The 18297-nt window shown below is 57.7% G+C and overlaps 1 protein-coding gene across 1 annotated transcript; it reads right to left on the bottom strand.

Annotated features, from left to right (window-relative positions):
- Positions 1 to 212: 212 nt before the first annotated feature.
- On the bottom strand, positions 213 to 16738 carry PATL2 (PAT1 homolog 2). Its single transcript, XM_077828874.1, has 19 exons — positions 16715 to 16738; positions 14430 to 14532; positions 13689 to 14095; positions 13209 to 13277; positions 11831 to 11896; positions 10686 to 10853; positions 10147 to 10233; positions 8360 to 8514; positions 7684 to 7764; positions 6221 to 6362; positions 5195 to 5315; positions 5015 to 5112; positions 4553 to 4597; positions 3305 to 3453; positions 2608 to 2767; positions 1730 to 1870; positions 1409 to 1506; positions 1124 to 1273; positions 213 to 252 (listed from the first exon to the last, which is right to left on the bottom strand). The coding sequence occupies exons 1-19, from the start codon at positions 16736 to 16738 to the stop codon at positions 213 to 215; spliced, it is 2304 nt and encodes a 767-aa protein (XP_077685000.1).
- Between the last annotated feature and the right edge of the window lie 1559 nt (positions 16739 to 18297).

The following is an 18297-nucleotide window of genomic DNA, read 5'->3' as shown; positions in this document are numbered from 1 at the left end:
CCAGACACCAGCGCTGGAGAGGACTGTGATCAGACCCTGAGTCTTGCTCCTCCCGGTGCTGGGGCAAAAAACACGAAGTCCCCTTGTGCCGGGGATAGTGTCTGATTTGGAAACAAAGTCACAAGGTGATGTCCCCTGCTTGTGCGTCTCAGAAAAGATGGGCACTGCTGCCCAGGAAGCTGGTCTCATCCACTTCCCAGGGCTGGGAGGTCTCAGCATGGCATGGCAGCCTCCGAGGGCAGAGGGGAGCACCTGCAGGGCAAGACCAGCCTATTAGGAATGGGCTAATGCACCAGCTGGGATATGGCCCCTACAGGCCCCATGCTCTAATGCCCACTGTTCTGGGTTGGCAGCATTCAGGGGCTGTTCTCGCTTCATCCCCAGCTAATGTTACTGTAACAGACCACCTGCCACCGGGGAGTCATTTCCCCTTTCCCTGGCCCAGACCACGTCTGGTACAGGACAGAGCTATGCTGCTACAAGGGCCTCTTGCTTGGTACCATCAGCATGTGTTATAAGAACATGCCTGGCCCCTCTGCATGTGACAACTCCCTCGCAGCAGATGCCAGGCAGCCCCCACCAGGGAAGACAGACAACAAACCAGTCACTTGAAATGACTGGACCAAGGAGCTGCCCTGATGTAGGAGGAGCCAGGATGTCCCAGGGCACCGGGATGGCTGTGTAATGCTGACAGCCTGGCCAAGCCACAAGCCACTCACAGGGCCCCAAAAGGCTCCTGCGCTGGGCCAATGCTTGCCCACCCCTCACATTCCTGCTACCACGCTGGGAGGTTACTGGGCAGCCTGAACGGGCAAAGCTCAGACAGCCACAATACCAGGCACCTTCCAGAGGATCCAGGCCCAACAGGCCTGAAGGCCCACCTAGCAGTGTTACCCTTCATCTCTCCCACTTTGGAAGGACTCTGCCTGGCTTGTGTTCCTGACAGGAGAGCTACACCCCTTCCTGCCTCAACAGCCCAGGGGAAGCCAGTGACTGCCCCAGGCAGCTCTGGCACGCCTTCTGTGGGCAGCCATGGCCACTGGTCAGCATGACAGCTACTACAGCCTGGCCACAGCCAGTGCCCCAGGAGCCCCGCAGCGCAGCACAGGAGACCAGCACTCACTCCATCTTGGCCTCCAGGTGGTGGATGGTCTGCTTGTCCAGGTAGCGGCAGAACAAAGATAGGAGGTTGCTGGGGAGGAAGAGAGGCTCCACCAGGGCGGTCTTGGGTACTTGGGACAGCTCCCTGGCAACCAGGAACACTGTGTCCGTCCTGGGGAGACAAACCCACCAGTGAGTGCCTGGTTGCCCCCCCCCGGTGCTAGTCAACACGGCATGCTGTGTGCTACCCAGAGACCCTTCCCCACAGGACTCTGCCTGGGCCAAATCCCTCCCCGTGACCCCTCACCACTTCTCGAAGTCCCCGCTGTGTGGCTCCAGTGGCATGTCGGAGGAGAGCAGCCTCTCGCCATGACTCAGCAGGGCATACAGGAGCGAGATCCCGAACTGCGGGGAAGCACAGGAGTGGCCATGGGTTAGAAACGGCAGCCACAGCCAGGCCAGGCCCAGCCCGAGGAGGGAGTGTGCCCTCCGCAGGGCCCAGTACTCACCCCAGAGTGCCTGGAGAGGGGTGCAGAATCTCATCCTCCAGGACAGCGGTGAGCTCACTGGCTTCCCCTCCCAGAGGCCCTTCTGGACCCCGCTTCCTGCCCTACCCAGCCCCACACACCTGATTCTTAAAGGTCATGGTGAGCGGCAGCTCGGTGGAGCCAGCCAGTGGCCTGGTCAGCTCCTGCAGGACCTCGATGAGCTCGCTGAAGGTCATCCGGCCCACCATCTCGCTAAGGGGGCCATACAGGACAGGCAGGGACTAAACACCAGCATGGGGAGAGGGGAGACAGCAAGGTTAAAGCCAGCCCCCAGACCCAACACCATACAGGTGGGCTCAACCCCTACTCCCTACAGAGGACACTGGGGAGCGCTATTGAGTGCTCCCCGGGGCCAGGAGACCTGCCCCTCCCAACTGAAACAGGAAAGTGCATGTGGGCGGCTGCAGGTGTAAACAAAGTGCCCCCCTCCCAGCCCAGAAGCAGGGCCCACACACCACAGATCCTCCAGCCATAGGCCTGGGCAGGATTGCACCCTACAGTCTATTCCCCGGACCAGTCGAACAAGGGACCCGCCAGCACCGCAATCTGCAGACTAGGCCACAGCCTGGCCATGCTCAGCCAGGACTTTCCCTGCAGCCCTGGCTACATCCCCGCTTTCCCAGCTTCTCCCCATTGCCCTAGTTATAACCCTGTATCCCTCACCCATGCCAGGCACTTGGATCCCAGCCTTAGACACACTGCCCAGGCAGACCCTTCTGCCTCATGCCAACCCTCTCTCATTCCCCAGTTTCCTACAATGGTCGAGGCTTTCTCCTGAGCTCCCTCCAGTTCATCAGTACCTGGTGCCTGCAGAATGGCCCCTCTAGGATCTAGGGCCCAGTTTGGATTGCATGCGGAGGGCAAATTCCCTGCTCTGCTCCAGGGGAGTGACATGGGGGAGGGGGAAGTGGTGCCCCAACCTGGGGCCAGCCTCTCCCTATCCACAGCAGGCCATTACCTCATCCAGCACGTCCTTCCTCATGAGAAAAGGCAGGTGGCGGGTGACAGTGACCAGGATCTTCTCTGCCTGCTCCCGTGCCAGGTGCGGCAGCAGTCGCGCGGTCAGTTTCTTCCCCTTCCGCACACATAGGACCTGCAGGAACTCGTCTTCCGCCTCCCTGTGGGAGATCCCTGAGCTGCCCAGACCCCACAGGACCCAGCACCCTCCCATCTACCCTTACTCCACTGGCAGCAGGAAGTGCTGCCAGGAAAGTGGGGACCTGGGGTTACAGGCACAGGCCTGTGCCTCCAGCAGGGGAGTTTCAACAGGATCTTGCATAGCTTGGATGCGGGAAGGAAGTAGCCGCCAGGAGCAGGCAGCACAGGGCCCCAGTGTCTAGCAGGGGATCTGGCTCCCATCAGGTGGGTAGCTGGCTTAGCCCCAGAGTGTTTGATGTGGCACAGCCGGATGTGGAGCACTGAGTTTGCAGACAGGAATGTATCTGATTCCCAAACTCACCAGTGCCAGGTGACAGGGAACAGGGCGTTCCCATCTGGCCCAAGAGATCTGCTGTTCTAACAGCAGCTCCTTGGGTGAGGGGCGTACTTCGCCATGGGGCTGGTACCTGCCACCCTCCCCAGATGGCCCCTCTGCCCCCTTCCCCAGGGCCAGCCGTGCACAGAGATGGTGCACAAATGTGCACCAGCAAACTCACTCCTCACTGTCGCATGCTCTGATCTTCAGGGCCTGGTAGATGCGACCCACTTCATGGCTCTTCTTCTCATGGAAACGAGGGTGCTGCTCTTCAGGGAGCAGGCTCATCTTTCGCTGAGTCTCCTCCACTTCCAGCAGCTGCAGGAACATCTGGGGAAGCAGGAGAGAAGCTAGTAGGTGGGTGGGGGGGGAGGAGGAATAATGAGATCCCATATGAGCCCCAGTAGATATGAAGGGGGGAGAAATAATGAGATCCCATATGAGCCTCTCTGGATAGACAGTAGCCCTACACTCTATATTCCTCCCCCAGCACTCGGCCTGTTACAAGGAGCCTGGCTGTGAGACACAAGAAGCTAGGACATCCCAAGAGATCCCAGCCACAGCTCCTACGTACAACAGAGACTGCCCATTGGAGTTGGGGAGGGACCTGCGACCCTCAGGTAAGTCTCACCCCACCCTCACTGCAGGGATCCAGGACCTCCATCAGCCAGGGGTGCTCACTCAGCCACTTGGGTCTCCTGGACTAGCTCTAATACATAGGTTTCAGAGTAACAGCCATGTTAGTCTATATTCGCAAAAAGAAAAGGAGTACTTGTGGTACCTTAGAGACTAACCAATTTATTTGAGCATAAGCTTTCGTGAGCTACAGCTCACTTCATCGGATGCATACTGTGGAAACTGCAGAAGACATTATATACACAGAGACCATGAAACAATACCTCCTCCCATCCCACTCTCCTGCTGATAACAGCTTCACTTTAGATAAGCTATTACCAGCAGGAGAGTGGGATGGGAGGAGGTATTGTTTCATGGTCTCTGTGTATATAATGTCTTCTGCAGTTTCCACAGTATGCATCCGATGAAGTGAGCTGTAGCTCACGAAAGCTTATGCTCAAATAGCCCCGTGCCCTAAGCTCAAGGCGGCAGATGAATATGGCAGAGCAGGCATGTCTGCACCAAAGCCACATGCAAGCTGGGACCTTCCACAGAACATCCCCTGGCTTTGCCCTGAGATGCTGTCGGACTCGTCTCTCAAAACCCTCCCCACAAGCATCTCTGCCCTGAGATGCTGGACACGCCAAGTTCCAGGCCACACAGGGCTTGCAGAAGTTGGAGGGAGCCGATATCCAGCTTCTAATGAACCCGCCTTCCACCGCTGCCATTCCGCTGCCCTTGCTCCCCCCAGCACATCAGCTGAGGGGAAACGTCTTGCCCTGAAGGAATGGCGGTGCCCAAGGCGCCCTCTCACCTTCTCGATTCTGTGCAGCGCCCGAAGTCGCTGGTTCCCCGCAGCCTTCAGATCCAGAGGGGAGAAGGGAAGACAACCAGTTACAGCCACTGCAAGACACAGCAGTCTCCAGGCCACAGTTCTCTGCTCAAGCTACTACTAGGCTTGATCAGATGTGATGGCAGCAGGACACTGAGCAACCCACATGGGGAGCACTTCAAAGGGCCCCTGTCAAGCTGCGTGAAGCCCAGGAGCTGACCCCACCAGACCCAGCTACTTGCCCCATCCCCAGTGCTGGGCTAATCTCACCAGTGACAGAGCCAGAGCCATGGGTGTTGGAGACTCACTAGCTAGAGCAGCTACAGAAGGGGGCAGGGGTCCCAATCTCCTCCAGGAAGCTTTAAGGCAGCTGAGAAAGTTCCCACTGAGTGGCTGCACAGAGGGCCAGGGCAGGCTCGGGGAGCACGGCCGTCCCATACATACCTCCTCCTGCAGGGCGTGGTGCACAGCGTCGATTGCCCTGCGGGGGCTGTAACACGTGGACACAGCAACCTGGCCCAGCGAGCCTGCAATCCGCACCACTGAAAGAGAGGCAGACATGCTGAGAACCCACCCAAGGCCCCTTCTGCCTGCCTCAGGCAGTGCCCTTCCCCTCATCCTTACCAGAATCATAGATCTCCATCTTCTGGATGTACGGTGTGACCAGCTTAGGGGGCTCCTGCTTGTTGCGCCCTCCAAGTAGCTCCTCCTCGGCCTGCTTCCGCTCCAGCCTGTGGTAATAGGCCTGTGAAGGACAGGACGGCAAAACAGTTGTGAGAGGAGGCAGCAGGCCAGGCACAGGCCTGCTATGGGGTTGAGCGCACTGCAGTAGCCATGGCCACTGGCACCGGGGGACTAGGGGTCTATGCCCCTCCCCCCCCAACTTTTTAACAAAAGAAACATGAGACCTGAATTCATGTCCCCTGCAGAATAACAGATTCTGCTGGGGTGGTGATGCAATTACACCTTTTGCCCACTAGGGGCTTCTGTGGCACCAGAAGAGGGCAGCTGGCTCACCACTGCAGCAGCCAGCCCCGGAGAGGGAGGAGGCACTTCGGTTTTACCCCTCGCCCCCTTCTCAAAGCTTATGATGCCCTTGCAAAAAGAAAAGGAGGACTTGTGGCACCTCAGAGCTGAAAATTTATTTGAGCATAAGCTTTCGTGAACTACAGCTCACTTCATCCGATGCATTGCAGTGGCCCAAAGCGGGAGAAGGGCTCCACCCAGTCCAACATCAGCCCCGGGGCTCCTTCTGGGGTGGGGAGCAGTTTAATTGGTTCATCTGCCCCAAGTGGGTTTCTGCACCAGGAGGGGCCAATCTGGCCAGTCTAATTCTCCTGCCTCCACTCTCAGTCCAGGGTTCCTGGCTGCCCCTCTGCATCCTCCTCACCAGGCCCCATGCTCCAGGAATGGCCAGCATCAGGACAGGGCACAAGCACCCTCCTCCACTCCAACAGCTGGGGCAGAGCTGTGCAGTGGTGCATCCTGTGGGGCAGAACTGACCTGGCTGGGGAGCAGCCTGGGGATAGTGGGGTCTGCCCAGCTGGAGCTGTGGGGGAAACCCAAGCCCCACCCAGCCAGGGAGATCTCTGCCCACTCTAGGGAGAGGAGGCATTGGATGGGCCCTGCCACCCCCACTCCACCACTCACCTGGTAATAGTAGTCATCCAGGTGAGGATTCTCACTCTGCAACTGTATCATCTGCACCTTGATCACCCAATCCTTCTCCTTGCGTGTCATGAGCCCAGAATAGGGATCCGCCTTCAGGGACCATGCCTTCTTGGGGGAGATGCTGCAGGGCAGGAGTCACCCCCTAGCATTACTCCCTGGGGACTCCACCTGGGGAACACCTGCGGCAACCAGCTACTCCCATTGGGCAACCCCCCATCAATTAATGGGCTCATATCAGGCTTCTGCCTGGAGATGTGGGGCAGAGGGACTACGCAGGCCCTGGGAAGGCCTAGCAAGAGAGGAACCAATATTTGGGGAGCATAAGGGCCTCTGGGACGGGTGGGAGGGCACTGAGCACAAGGAGGTGAAAGGTCCTCTGGTTGAGATGATTCTGCTGGCTGCTCCCCCTCCAGCCGCTGTGCTGCTCACCTGGCACAGGCCAACCCCCTCTTGACCTCCCCCCAGGTGGGTCAGCTCCTTCACCCTGGAGCAGTGCCGGGGGGTGGGGGGGGAGGGGGCGGGTGAGAAATCATGGGCAGAGCCCCCGCTCATATAGAGCTGACCCTCTCTCCAGCTGCTTCTCACACCCGAGTCCCCCTGCCCACGCAGCACCCTCAGCAGATCTGCCTGGGCCTCAGCCCAACCTGGGGAAGGCCAGGCCACACCCCTCCAATGGAAGTATTTCCAGCAATGTACATGGAGGGAGGAGCACGGGGAGACTGGGGCTGAGGAACCGATATGTGGGGAGCACCAGGGCCCCAGGGACAGAGTTACCCCAGCACCAGGGCAGGTCCCCAGCTGGGTGGAGGTCTGGAAGGCAGGGGGATCCAGAGCAGGCACTGCCAGATACCCCCCGACTGGTGCCACATTAGGGGCAAGGTGCCCCTTTACAGGCAGCAGGTGCACAGGGCCTGGGACAGATCACAGGGCCCCAGCTGCTCAGGCCACTGCTATGCTCTATGCCAACTGCAGACCATGGAGCACAGTGAGCCAACCTGGGGCTCCGTAATCCCCTATACACAACCTCCGGCCCAGATCACAGTGAGCCAGCCTGGGGCTCCATAACCCCCTACACATGACCAGGATCACAGCAGGGCACAGGCACAAACATCCAGAGGGAGACATCTCAAGCTTCCTCGCCCTGGGCATGGCACTCACAGCCTAGTGCCATCTCCTGCGGGGCTCAGCTGCCCCCCAGGTCCCTAGCTGAAAAAGCTCCAGGGGACGCCCTGGAAAGGCACCGCAACCTCAAGAGAGCAGGGATTAGCCGGGAGTGAAACATCTGGACCCCGTCAGCAAGCTGCACCCACACAGCTAAGAGCACCAGGGTGCCAGGCTCAGGTCTGTGCCAATCTCACCACGTGCCAGCTGAGCCTCCCAAACTCCTTACAGGAGCCCACAGTCTCTCTTTCCTCCTTGCCCGCCCCCCCCCCCCAGCTCACCTCTGCACCTGCCCTCGCTGCTGCCGCTGATTCAGGATCCGCTGATGCTGAGGGTGCAGCTGGGTCATGTGACTGGGCACACTGCAATGAAAGGCAGGTGGTGGGGGTGAGACCAGCAGCAGGAAGGGCTGATAGAGGATATGGTAATGAAGATGCCTGGGGGCAAAGGGGCGGCTGACACCAGGCCAGACTCGGGGCTGGCTACTGCCTTCCAGAGTTGGGGGCTCTGCATCTGGAGCTGCAAGAGGCCCTGCAGGATGGTGCCCTGTCTCTTCCCCTGACTGCCCTGGGGGTGACCTGGGCCCATTCCTGGAGGATCCAGGGGAATGTCCCAGCCAGCCTGCTGGCTAATTAAGGAGCAGCAGCACCAGTTCTATTCCCACCCCGCAGAATTCTTAGCCATAAGGTGCGAGGGCTGCAACATGGAACCTCAAATCTCTTTGGGGTTCACAGGCCACAATGCCTCCTTAGCCCCGCTCTGGTAGGGGCCCTGGCGCCCAGCTCCAATTTCAGAGCATGCACCAGCTATATAATCCAACCTCAGTCACCAGACTTGGGCCCAAGCCCGGTTTGTGGAGTTAGCAGGGAAAGCCGCCCTCCCTGCCCCCACAATCAGTGTGGATATCAGAAAGGCTGGAGCCCTGGGTCACAGGGATCCTGCCTCCTTCCATGGTACCTGAACTTCAGCTGGCAGCCGGCTGGCGGACTGAAGAAGAGAGGGGGCTCCAAAGAGGGAGACATGGGGCCAAAGTGCATAGCCAGGGGTTGCATTGGGGTGCTGATGTTGCGTGACATGGGCCTAAAGGGGGTCGGAGACACATACCCCGAGCTCTGAAAGAGGAGAGAAGGGTTAGGTTTCCAGAGCCGGAGCATCCCCTTCCCCTAACTAAGAGACCCAGGAGCCCTTGAAGGCCCAGGATGAATGTGGGGCTCTTTCATACATCTGGCACTAGGGAGAAGTGGAATGCCCCATGGCCAGAGACGCTGGCTCCTCCCTGCCCCCCCTGCCTGCTGTAGTGGAGCTGCCTCGTCCTCTTCACCCTGCTGCATGCCGATGAGAGCGGCACGGGCTGCATGGCAGCACAGAGCTCCTTCACCCCTCTCCCCCACAACTGCCAGGCATGGCCAGGAAGTGCCCAGTGCTGCATGGGAGGAGTTTTGTTGCAGGTCCATCTCCAGTCAGGAAGGATGGCATGTGGACAGCACCCCCTACTGACTGACAGACATTGCCCTAGTTGCCCATCAGGTCTGAAAATTCCTGCTCCCAGCTGTTCCTCGAGGCCCCGGTGGGATCCTGTCCTCAGTCCCATTACACAGACCATAGCTGGGACTTCAGCATCATGCTGCCAAGCCAGCAGAGATGGTCAGGGGAGGAGTCGGGTGACCTATTAGTGGGCTCCAGGGATCCAGTCTGATCCCCTTCCACACATACTCCAGGGGTAACTGTGCCCAATGTGGGGCCCAGGTCCAGGCCCTGAATGCCTCCTAAAGACATACTCTTCTTGCCCTGTGTCCTGCAGCTGGTTCAGCCTGTCCCTGCTTGCCCTGTCCATGCTGTTCTCTAATCTCCCTGTTGGTCTGCAGGGCCCATCATCTCTCTAGGCTGAATGTACCCAGGGCTCTCACTTCTCAGGCCTTTGCTCACCCCTGCAGCTCAGCTGTCAACCTCACCCCACTCTGGCTTTTCCAGAGCATGATGGCTGGAACTGAAGGTGGGGCTTTGGCTGAGGCCTAGAGCGACCTCTCCACACAATACGCCCCAGGCCACCCTCTAGCTCCTCCACTATGTATTGTGCTTGGTGCTGCCCACCTCATCCAACAGGGGGCAGCAGGACTGAGTGAGGCACAGGGGACAAGGGCTATGGCTCCAGAGGAACACCCTCAACAGTGAGAATGTGTCAGGGGTGGGGGCAGGATCCCAGAGGAGGAGACACTGAGGATGGCTATGCTGCTTAGAAAGAAGAGACGAGACATCTGTAAGAGAACGGCTCTGCAGAGGACTATTTCCTTTCTCCATGAGACAACAGAAAAGGGCACTTGGAATTAAAAGGCAGAGCATTTGAGATGGATGAAGGAAGTGATTCTTTATGTAACCACCTGTGGAACTGCCTGATGGAGGAGAACAACTTATGAAGTTACTAAGAAGGACCAGACAGCTGCACCTGCAGTGACACTGACCAGGATGAAGTCCCAAGGGCTGATCCTGCCATTTCAGGGCAGAAAGATTCCTTGGGCTAGGGCTTGCTCAGAAGAAACACCCTCCCTCCCCCCAGCATAGAGCTGTGCTAGTGACCAGGTCAATAGGCCTTGACACCTTCCCCAAACTCTCTGGCGCTGCCGCAGTGGGAGATGGGCTGATCAGCTCCAGCAGCTCCTGTGACGCATGTACAGGTGCAGACTGGAATGGCCAAAGCTTCCTGAGAGGTCCTGGGCTGGGAGGGAGGAAGCAGCTTGGGGTGCTACCTGATTGGGGGTGAAGAGAGGCGAGGCTCTGCGTGGTGGCGTGTACGGTCGAGAGGAGGCCATGGAGCGGGGCATCATGGGAGACTGCTGCAGGACAGGAGACAGGAATGTTACTGGAAGCAGGAGTCTGGTGGCACCTTAAAGACTAACAGATTTATTTGGGCATACCCAAATAAATCTGTTAGTCTTTAAGGTGCCACCGGACTCCTCGTTGTTTTTGTGGTTACAGACTAACACGGCTACCCCTCTGATACTGGAAGCAGGGCTGTGGCAGGCTAACAGACTGGGCCAGCATCAGGCCCTGCCCTGCAGCTCGCTCTGCTGCATTCAGCATCAATGGTGTAAATAGCACATGCGAGACAGACATTGTTGGAGCAGCACTGCTGTGAGGATGGCCCAGAGCACTGGCTGGCTCAGCATGGGGCAGAGCAACCCCAAAGTGTCACAGGGCGGAGAGAACCAACAGAGGAATAGCAGGGACACAGGAGCAGGGGAATGAAGGGCAGAAGGCAGAGGCAGAAGGTGGGAGCTCACTTTACCTGCCGCATAAAGCGCTGAGGGAAGGATTTCGGGGACATCATTCTGAAGTCTGGGCGCTTGAGTCCAGGGGAGCCCAGGTATCCCCTCTGCGCTGGGGAAACAAGGAAGTCCAGGTTCATATGCGACATGGGGGGGCCCCTGTCCAATGCCTGGAGAATGGCTTTGTCCTACAGGAGAGACAAAGAGAGAGCCTTTCCGCTGTACCCCAGGGTATACCGGGCCACTGCTGGATGGAGAGTGACAACCCTGGCAGCCCCAAGGACTGATTTCAGCCAGCACTGCCTGCACCCAAACCAGGTGAGATGGGCCCTCGAGCCCCCCACAATCCCAGGGATCTGGGAGCGCTCACTAAAGGGATCAGCAGTGAGACAGGGCAGACATTCCCAGGGTCACCCCTAGGCCAGGCCCATGTGAGCCTGGGTGGGCACATGGCTGGACAATCCCTGCTTCAGAAAGCAGTTGCATATACCTGCCTGTAGGCCAGAAAGCCAGCCAGCCAGCCCTGGGGTTTGGAGTCACAATGGAGCGGGACTAGGGGCGAGCTCTGTGTATGGGCACGGGCACCTCCAGCTGTGCAGCTGCTAGAGGGCTGGCTGGATTTCCTGTGCCCACAAGGAGCTCTGCAGCTGGGGATATGCCCACCCCACAGAGCTTCCAAATTCTACCACAGCATCAGCTTGGCTCTAGCAGGGCACAGGAGCTCTGCAGGGCCAGTCCCTTCTCCCACAAGACTTTGCACCAACCCCACCTAAGGGGGATGGGCCAGAGGAGCCTCTTCCATGCCTCCAAACTCCTTTGGGGCCACCAAAGCCCATTCTCCATCTGCCACCAGGACTGGAACCCTTCCATGTTCCTACAGCACCTTCAGCCTCAAAGAGCCCTCTGCCCACAGGCCATGCCAGCTCCCACCCACCCTTGGGACAGTCCCCCACCATATCCATCAGTCCCATGTACCAGCCCCTGCCTGAAACTCAGCAAGCCCTTTGGTTTGGGCTCTGGACCCCCAGATGTTCGGGAGGTTGGGGAGGAGGAGACCTCCATCCTAGGCAGCCTGATGGCTCCAGAGCCTTGGATGGTTCCATGCTCACAGTGCCCAGTGATGCCCTCTTCTGGATACGGGGAGAAGGCAAAGGGCGGTGCTCACCTCCAGCATGTGGTGCGACAGGATGCTGCTTGGGGACGAGGTCCATGCACATGAATCTGCAGCCATCTGAAAGGGACTGGGAGTTAGGCTTGAGGGAAAGACCCACTGAGCAAAGGTGGAGGGAGCAGGAAGAAAAGAACAGCTCTAGTCCCAGCAGCATCTACCAGCAGGAGGCGCAGCAGAGAACAGCTTAGAACAGGGATGTCAAACTCAAATCACCAGGAGGGCCGCATTACTGACACCTTTACATATAAAGATACAAAAGCCCCCCTCCACCCCCACTCCACCTCTTCCCACCCCTTCCCTGCCCCCATTCCAACCCCTTCCCCAAAGTCCCCACCCCAACTCCGCCCCCTCCCTGCCCCTATTCCAACCCCTTCCCCAAATCACGGCCCCTGCCCTGCATCTTCTCCGACTCGTCCCCTGAGCGCACATAGGGTGACCAGACATCCTAATAAAATTGGGACTGTCCCGATATTGAGCAGTTCATCCAGCATCCCGACTAAAGTATGGTCGGGACGCCATTTGTCCAGATATTTTGTTTTGGGTACATCTTTTTTTTTCCCCCCTTAGGCAGCAGTGACAGGCGGGGGGAGCGCTTTTTCAATGGTTACACTCACCCAGCACGTCCGGGTCTTCGGCAGCACTTCGGCAGCGGGTACTTCTTTCTTCGCTGGCAAGATTTGTTTCTCACCATCGAACGTGGCGGGTGAGTGTAACAATTGAAAAGGCGCACCCCCTGCGGCAGTCCCAATATTTTGTATTTAGCATCTGGTCACCCTAAACACAGCTCCCTGCTCCTCCCCCACTCCCTCCTGGAAAGCGCTAAGTGCCAAACAGCTGTTTGGCAGCGGGAAGTGCCTGGAGGTAGGTAGAGGAGCGGGGACACGGCACACAGGCGGGGGAGGGGGCGGCAGGTGAGGGGAGCTTGGCAGCAGCAGAAAATAACTCGGGGTGGGGAAGGGCGGTGAGCTTGGCAGGCTGCAGCAAATAACTCCACAGGCCGCATGCGGCCCGTGGGCCGGGTGTTTGAGACCCCTGGCTTAGAAGCACTGTGGGTGAACCTACAGCTACTCCAGGCCTGGCCTCTTCCAGCAGGAGGTGCTGTAGGAGCTACAACTATCAGAGGAGCTCCCAGCCACTCACCCCAGTCTCTTCCAGCAGTGGGTGCTGCAGGTACAGGGACATCAACTGAAGCTACGCATTGCTCCAGTCCCAGCCCTCTCCCTAGAGGAGATGCTGTGAGGTGCAGGAGCACTGGTTGTGGGGGAGCCCCCAGCTCCTTCCATCCTCCCCCCCCCCCCCCCCGCCAGCAGCACTCCAGGGAAGGGGACAGGCATGAACCAGGTCAGGCAGAGGGAGGTGACCTCACTCTTACCAAGTCATCGCCTTCGAACTCTCCCCAGGTGGAGCCAATCCTGCTGTCGAGAACTGCTGAGTCCAGGCTCTGCAGGGGACAGAAAAATTGCACTCGTTCCCTGGGATCTGGGGAATTCAGCTTCCCTGCCTCCCTCTGGACCTGGGGGAGAGGAAAGGGGACTTGCCCCCAGGGAGAGTGGGGAGTCACTCACTGCCAGCATGGGGGGGATCTGTCCTCAGTCCCAGAATGGCTGACCCTGGGATTAGTGAGAGGAAGGGGCAATGCACATGGCCATATCCCAGCAGACCCCCTCACCACCTCAGTTGGTATCTTCCCAGTTCGCAGGGGCTGCTGAAGTTAATGGGGAGACTCCTGCTGCATATGGGAGGGAGGGACCCCCTGCCCAGAGAGCTGGGAGGAAACAGCACCACTCCCCAGACACTCATGGAGAAAGGACAAAACCCACATGCCCTTCTGGAGCCCCCCTGCCTGTCTCACCTCCAGCGTGGGCTTGCTGTGCACAGCTCTCATCACTGCTGGGTCTCCCAAATCATTCTGCTCCTCATTGTCCTCATCATGCTGCTCCTCTTCTTCTTCCTCCTCCTCCTCCTCCTCCTCCTCCTCATGTTCATCTATCCCTATCTCCTCCTCCATGTCAGCAAAGTCATCATGCCGAGCCCCAGGCTCTGCCTCACCTTCTTCCCCTGCCTCTTCCATCTCCTCCAGCATGGGCTGCTCCTCTTCTGCCCCCAGGCCAGGCTGCTCAGTGGCCTTGTACTCATCCTCATCCTCCACCGCTACCGCTGCCACCACCGCAGCCTCATTTTTGCCCACAAGACTCAGCTCGGGGCCTTTATCTGGAGGGGCCGGGGCTTTTGCCACTTCCTCTTCCATGGAGTCTCGATCTTTGGAGGAAAGAAAGGAGGGTTCCAGTCAGGGGCAGGGAGCTGGGGGATTGCACAGCAGCTCCACTGCCTGTGGCGCTGCCCAGTCTGAACTGGGGGAGATGCTGCCCGGACCAACAGGGGAGCTAGATGCTGGGAAATTGACCTTTGAGCCTCCGGCTCCAGAGAACAACTCCCCAGGTGTGGGATCTCTCCCGTAAGTGATCCCCCAAGCCCCAGCCATCAACACCTCCCAACAAGCCCAAGTCACACTCCAGCTGCCCAACCTTCGTGTTCCCCACTGCCCTCTCTTTCCAAATTCTGCTCATCCTCTCCTGCTGCCTCCAAGCCCTACCTAACCCAAATGTCATTTCATTGTACAGGTCAATCTCCTCATCTTCCTCCGCCATTTCTTCCAGCAAAGGAGCATCTTCTGCCAGAAGGTAGTCTTCTAGGATCTAGGAGACAGAGCGAGATGGGGAGTAGGGCGTTCCTTCCCCTTCTGGGAGCCAGCTAGTAAGGAAAGACAAACATCCTGACCTGCCCCAAGCCAGAGAGGGGGATGAGCACCCATCTCCTCCCCCAGCCAAAGAAGGGGTACTGAACTAATGCCACGGTATAGACAAAGATCTCCCTCTAGCCAAGCCCCAGATGGGGCATGTCCTGCTGGCTAACAGCAGGTATTTAGAGATCTCTGACAGCCCCTACTGCTAACCCCAGACCCCTGGCACCTCCAAGGCACTAGCTGGAAGGGTGATGGCAACTTAGTCTACCAGTTTTTAATCTCTCAGCTGCTCCACTGAAATCAATGGGAAGTTTAGCCTGCTTCAGTAGCACTTAACTGAGAAGCTCCGAGCCTACAACTTGTTTCAGCGACTCAGAGAATCCATGTGGACTTTAAGAGATTTCTGTGTGGGCACAGGATCCACCCACATGGTACAAGTTGGAGGACCAGGGTCTCAGCTGGTAAAGCACCTGTTGCACACAGCATGTCACTGAGTGGAAAAGCAATGCCAGAGCTGTTAGAAACAAGGCTATGTCTGTCCTTTTGCTGAACTGGCCATTGGTACATGCATTTCCTCAGTTTGTACACACAACTGCTGTACTTGTACAAATTAGGAGCCCAGTGCTGCACCTGCACTACGTGAAAAGCTAGCTCTCAAAGTATCACTGGTAGGTTTAAGAGTTATCGCCCCACTGATATTAATGGGGGGAGTTCATGCTCCTCAAAGCTAACACTGTCTACCGACTCGGGGACAATTGTGCATTGGTCTTGCTCAAGTCCCATTTAGAAGGCTTGCTTGGCAACCATGAGGGCAAGAAGTTTTTCTTAAAATGAAAGTAGAGATTCTGCAGAACTTATATTGGTCAAGGGGCCGAGATGAATCCATCAAGGGGGTCAGAGGCAGCCCCGCTGATATTGGGCACAGAGGAGGTGGTGTGCAAATCTGATGCAGTGAACCAGGGAGCCAATGGAGGGAGTGATGTAGTTTGAGCAACAGCAGAACAAAGGATCTTCAGCAGCAGCATTTTTGACAGACTCCAGGAAGCGGAAGAGGGAAGGCCAGAGAGGATGTTACTGTGATAAAGGCAAGAAGTGACCACTACAAAAAGAAGGGGTTTAGCTGTGAGGACAGCAGGGAAAGGGGGACATTAGACAGGAGACAAGCTCTAGTAAGAGGCTGGATATGGGGGAGAAGAGCCAAGAGGCTGCCCAAATCACAGGCCTGGGGGATGGGGAGAGGTGTGAAGCTGCCTGATAGGGGAACAGTAAGAAGCTCTGTCCTGATGAGGAGGTGGTAGCGATGGGACATCCCAGAGGAGTGCCCAAGAGGCAACTAGAAAGAGGAGTTTGGACGAAGGAGGAGAGGGTGGATTTGAGAACCAGCCTCACAGAAGCAGTAGCTGAATCTGTAGGACATGAAAAGGAGCTGAGAGCACTCAGCACCGTGAAGAAGCCCTTTGGCTTCATACCATTAGGCTCTAAACAAGGACAAGCAGCCTTAGTCTGGGAAAGGCTGAGAAGCAAAACCAAGGACCAGGCTATGAGCTAGGAAAAGCAAACTCCACACTAGACATCAGGACAGACATCCCACGAGGGGACCAAGATACTGACCTGACCAGTCAGAGCAGGGCTGGAGCCACTGAGCGGCCAAGTCACACCTGTCAATCTGGGGCTACACAGCCATAGCCCAAGAAGCCCCATCCAGTGGCTGGGCATAGATGAGCACTTGACTCAGCACCGCACCAGGGGAACTGCCGAGGGCCAAGGGGAGCAGCTCTGCCCCAGCTGGGAGTTCCCCACCCAGGAGCCTCGCTGCTCTCCTGCCTGGGGCACTTGCCAGGGCCAGCGGCTGCCCCGAGCCTGGTGGCTGGTAACAGCCCCCTTCCCTGCAGAGCCAAGGGGCAGAGCAGCTGCAGCAGCCCAAGGGGTGACTGCAAGGCGGGCCAGGAGGCTACAGGTGGGGCTGGGGCTGGGGCGGGGCGGGGCGGGGCAGGGCAGGGCAGCTGTCCAGGAGGGGATGTCCTGTCCTCGCACTACACAGAGGGAGCCCTCCCCTGCCCCAGACGCCCCCAAAGCAGGAGACTCTGGGCTCCTAGGGTGGGGGAAGAACTGGGGCGGCAGTAGAGAACACTTACAGCCAGCTCATTACTCTCCGCCATTGCACCGTCCCCACCCACCGCGATTTCCCTCTATGGGGCCGGGCTCCGGCCGCCTGGCGGCTTTTGAAGGGCAGAGGCAAGGGGAGCGAGGCTGCGCCACTGCGCATGCGCGGAGCGCTCCCAGCCTCACAAGATGGTGGCGTGCAGTCGAGTAGGCAGGAAGGTACACCTGTGTAAGTGTGAGGTCTGCGCTGCCTCACCTGTAGCCCCTCTCGGCGGTGTCACCGGCCAGGGGCTCCCATTCCCCCCCGCGCCGGCTCTGTGTAGTGGTGCAGTCCGGGTTCCCCGAGGGGGGCGGGCACTCCAACCTGTGCATTAGGCTCTGCCCTGGCTCCTCGCAGGTGGGCGGTGCACGTGCAGCCCCAGAGCTCCTGAGGACCCCTCCCCCGGCTTGGCTGCATGGAGGGCCAGGGTGGGGTCTGATGCCGTGCTGGCCCCAGCGGTACCTCTTCTGGGGGCTCCAGGGTTGCACTGGCCACAGTGCGTGGCTGGGCCCTGGGCCCCTGTAGTGGGGCACTTTGGTCTGTTGACCCCAGGCTTTGGAAACGCTAGGCTCTAGGGGTCTCTGTCAGGGGGGCTCTGGGTGCCCGCAGCACTGGGGTATGAGCAGCAGTCAGGGTTGGATCAGTGCCTAATTTGTGCCAGGGCTGAGCCCCAGCACCTCTGGGCTTGCTGCATCAGTTATGAATGTAAACAAATTGCTTGAGCGCTGCCACCTCTTTTATTACAAATTAAGCACTGGATTGGGGGCTCCTACTGTCATGAGAGTGGCAGCGGCTGCACCCATGATCGCTTCCAGTCCAGCCGCAGTGAGGAAACTCACCCTCAGGGTGGGGTGCTTTCCAGCAGTCACTCTCCTTCCTGGCACACACAGCAGCTGGCAGGCCCAGGAACATGTTTCTGTTGGTGCTGGCTCAGATCCTTAAGCAACTGACTTCGAGTGACACCCAGCTAGTTACAATTCAGAACCCAACATCTCAGCACACACAGACTGAGTTGGGGGTCTCTTCTGTTGGTTCTAATCTGCTCACATGTAAAACCAAGGTTTAACTGGTGAAGCAGGATTCAACTAACCATATTGGTCCCTTGTGCCTGTATTCACCTCTTGTCTTATATGTAGACTGTAGCTCTTTGGGGGCAGGGACTGTCTCTTTGTTCTGTGTTTGTACCACACCTAGCACAATGGGGTCCTGGCCTGTGACTCAGACTCCTAGGCATTACCACAAAACAAAAAATTAAAAGTTCTCACCCAGATAACCATAGCCAACTTTGTAGAAAGAGATGATATTCCTAGAAATACCATTGGTAGAATAAAATACACACACTGTGGATCTAAATCACAACATGAAAATACATTGTGTCATTTAATACCCCTGAGGCTGAGTAGTATTTGGCATCTTTGTCTGCCCCAAGCTATACTGATTATTAAACTTCTGCAGGAGATGGGACGAGTGGAGAATGACTCATGTAGAACTGGAGGAGGAAAGATGCAGCAGAACTCCTCCAATAATACTGCAGGTTTTGTTATCTAAGCTTTAATCTGGCTTGTATTCACTGCT

This window comes from Eretmochelys imbricata, chromosome 10, assembly GCF_965152235.1.
Source record: "Eretmochelys imbricata isolate rEreImb1 chromosome 10, rEreImb1.hap1, whole genome shotgun sequence".
Taxonomy (NCBI): Eukaryota; Metazoa; Chordata; order Testudines; family Cheloniidae; genus Eretmochelys; species Eretmochelys imbricata.
This window is presented reverse-complemented; position numbering and strand designations above follow the sequence as displayed.

Bases quoted from the DNA above. Each gene is read 5' to 3' on its own strand.
- PATL2 (XM_077828874.1), bottom strand. From the start codon at position 16,738: ATGGCGGAGAGTAATGAGCTGGCT. The intron at 8,515-10,146 runs GTAGCACCCCAA...CTCCTCTTTCAG, and splicing joins CTCTCTTCACCCCCAATCAG to AGCTCGGGGTATGTGTCTCC. The intron at 6,363-7,683 runs GTGAGCTGGGGG...CCTGCCCTGCAG, and splicing joins CAGCGAGGGCAGGTGCAGAG to CATCTCCCCCAAGAAGGCAT.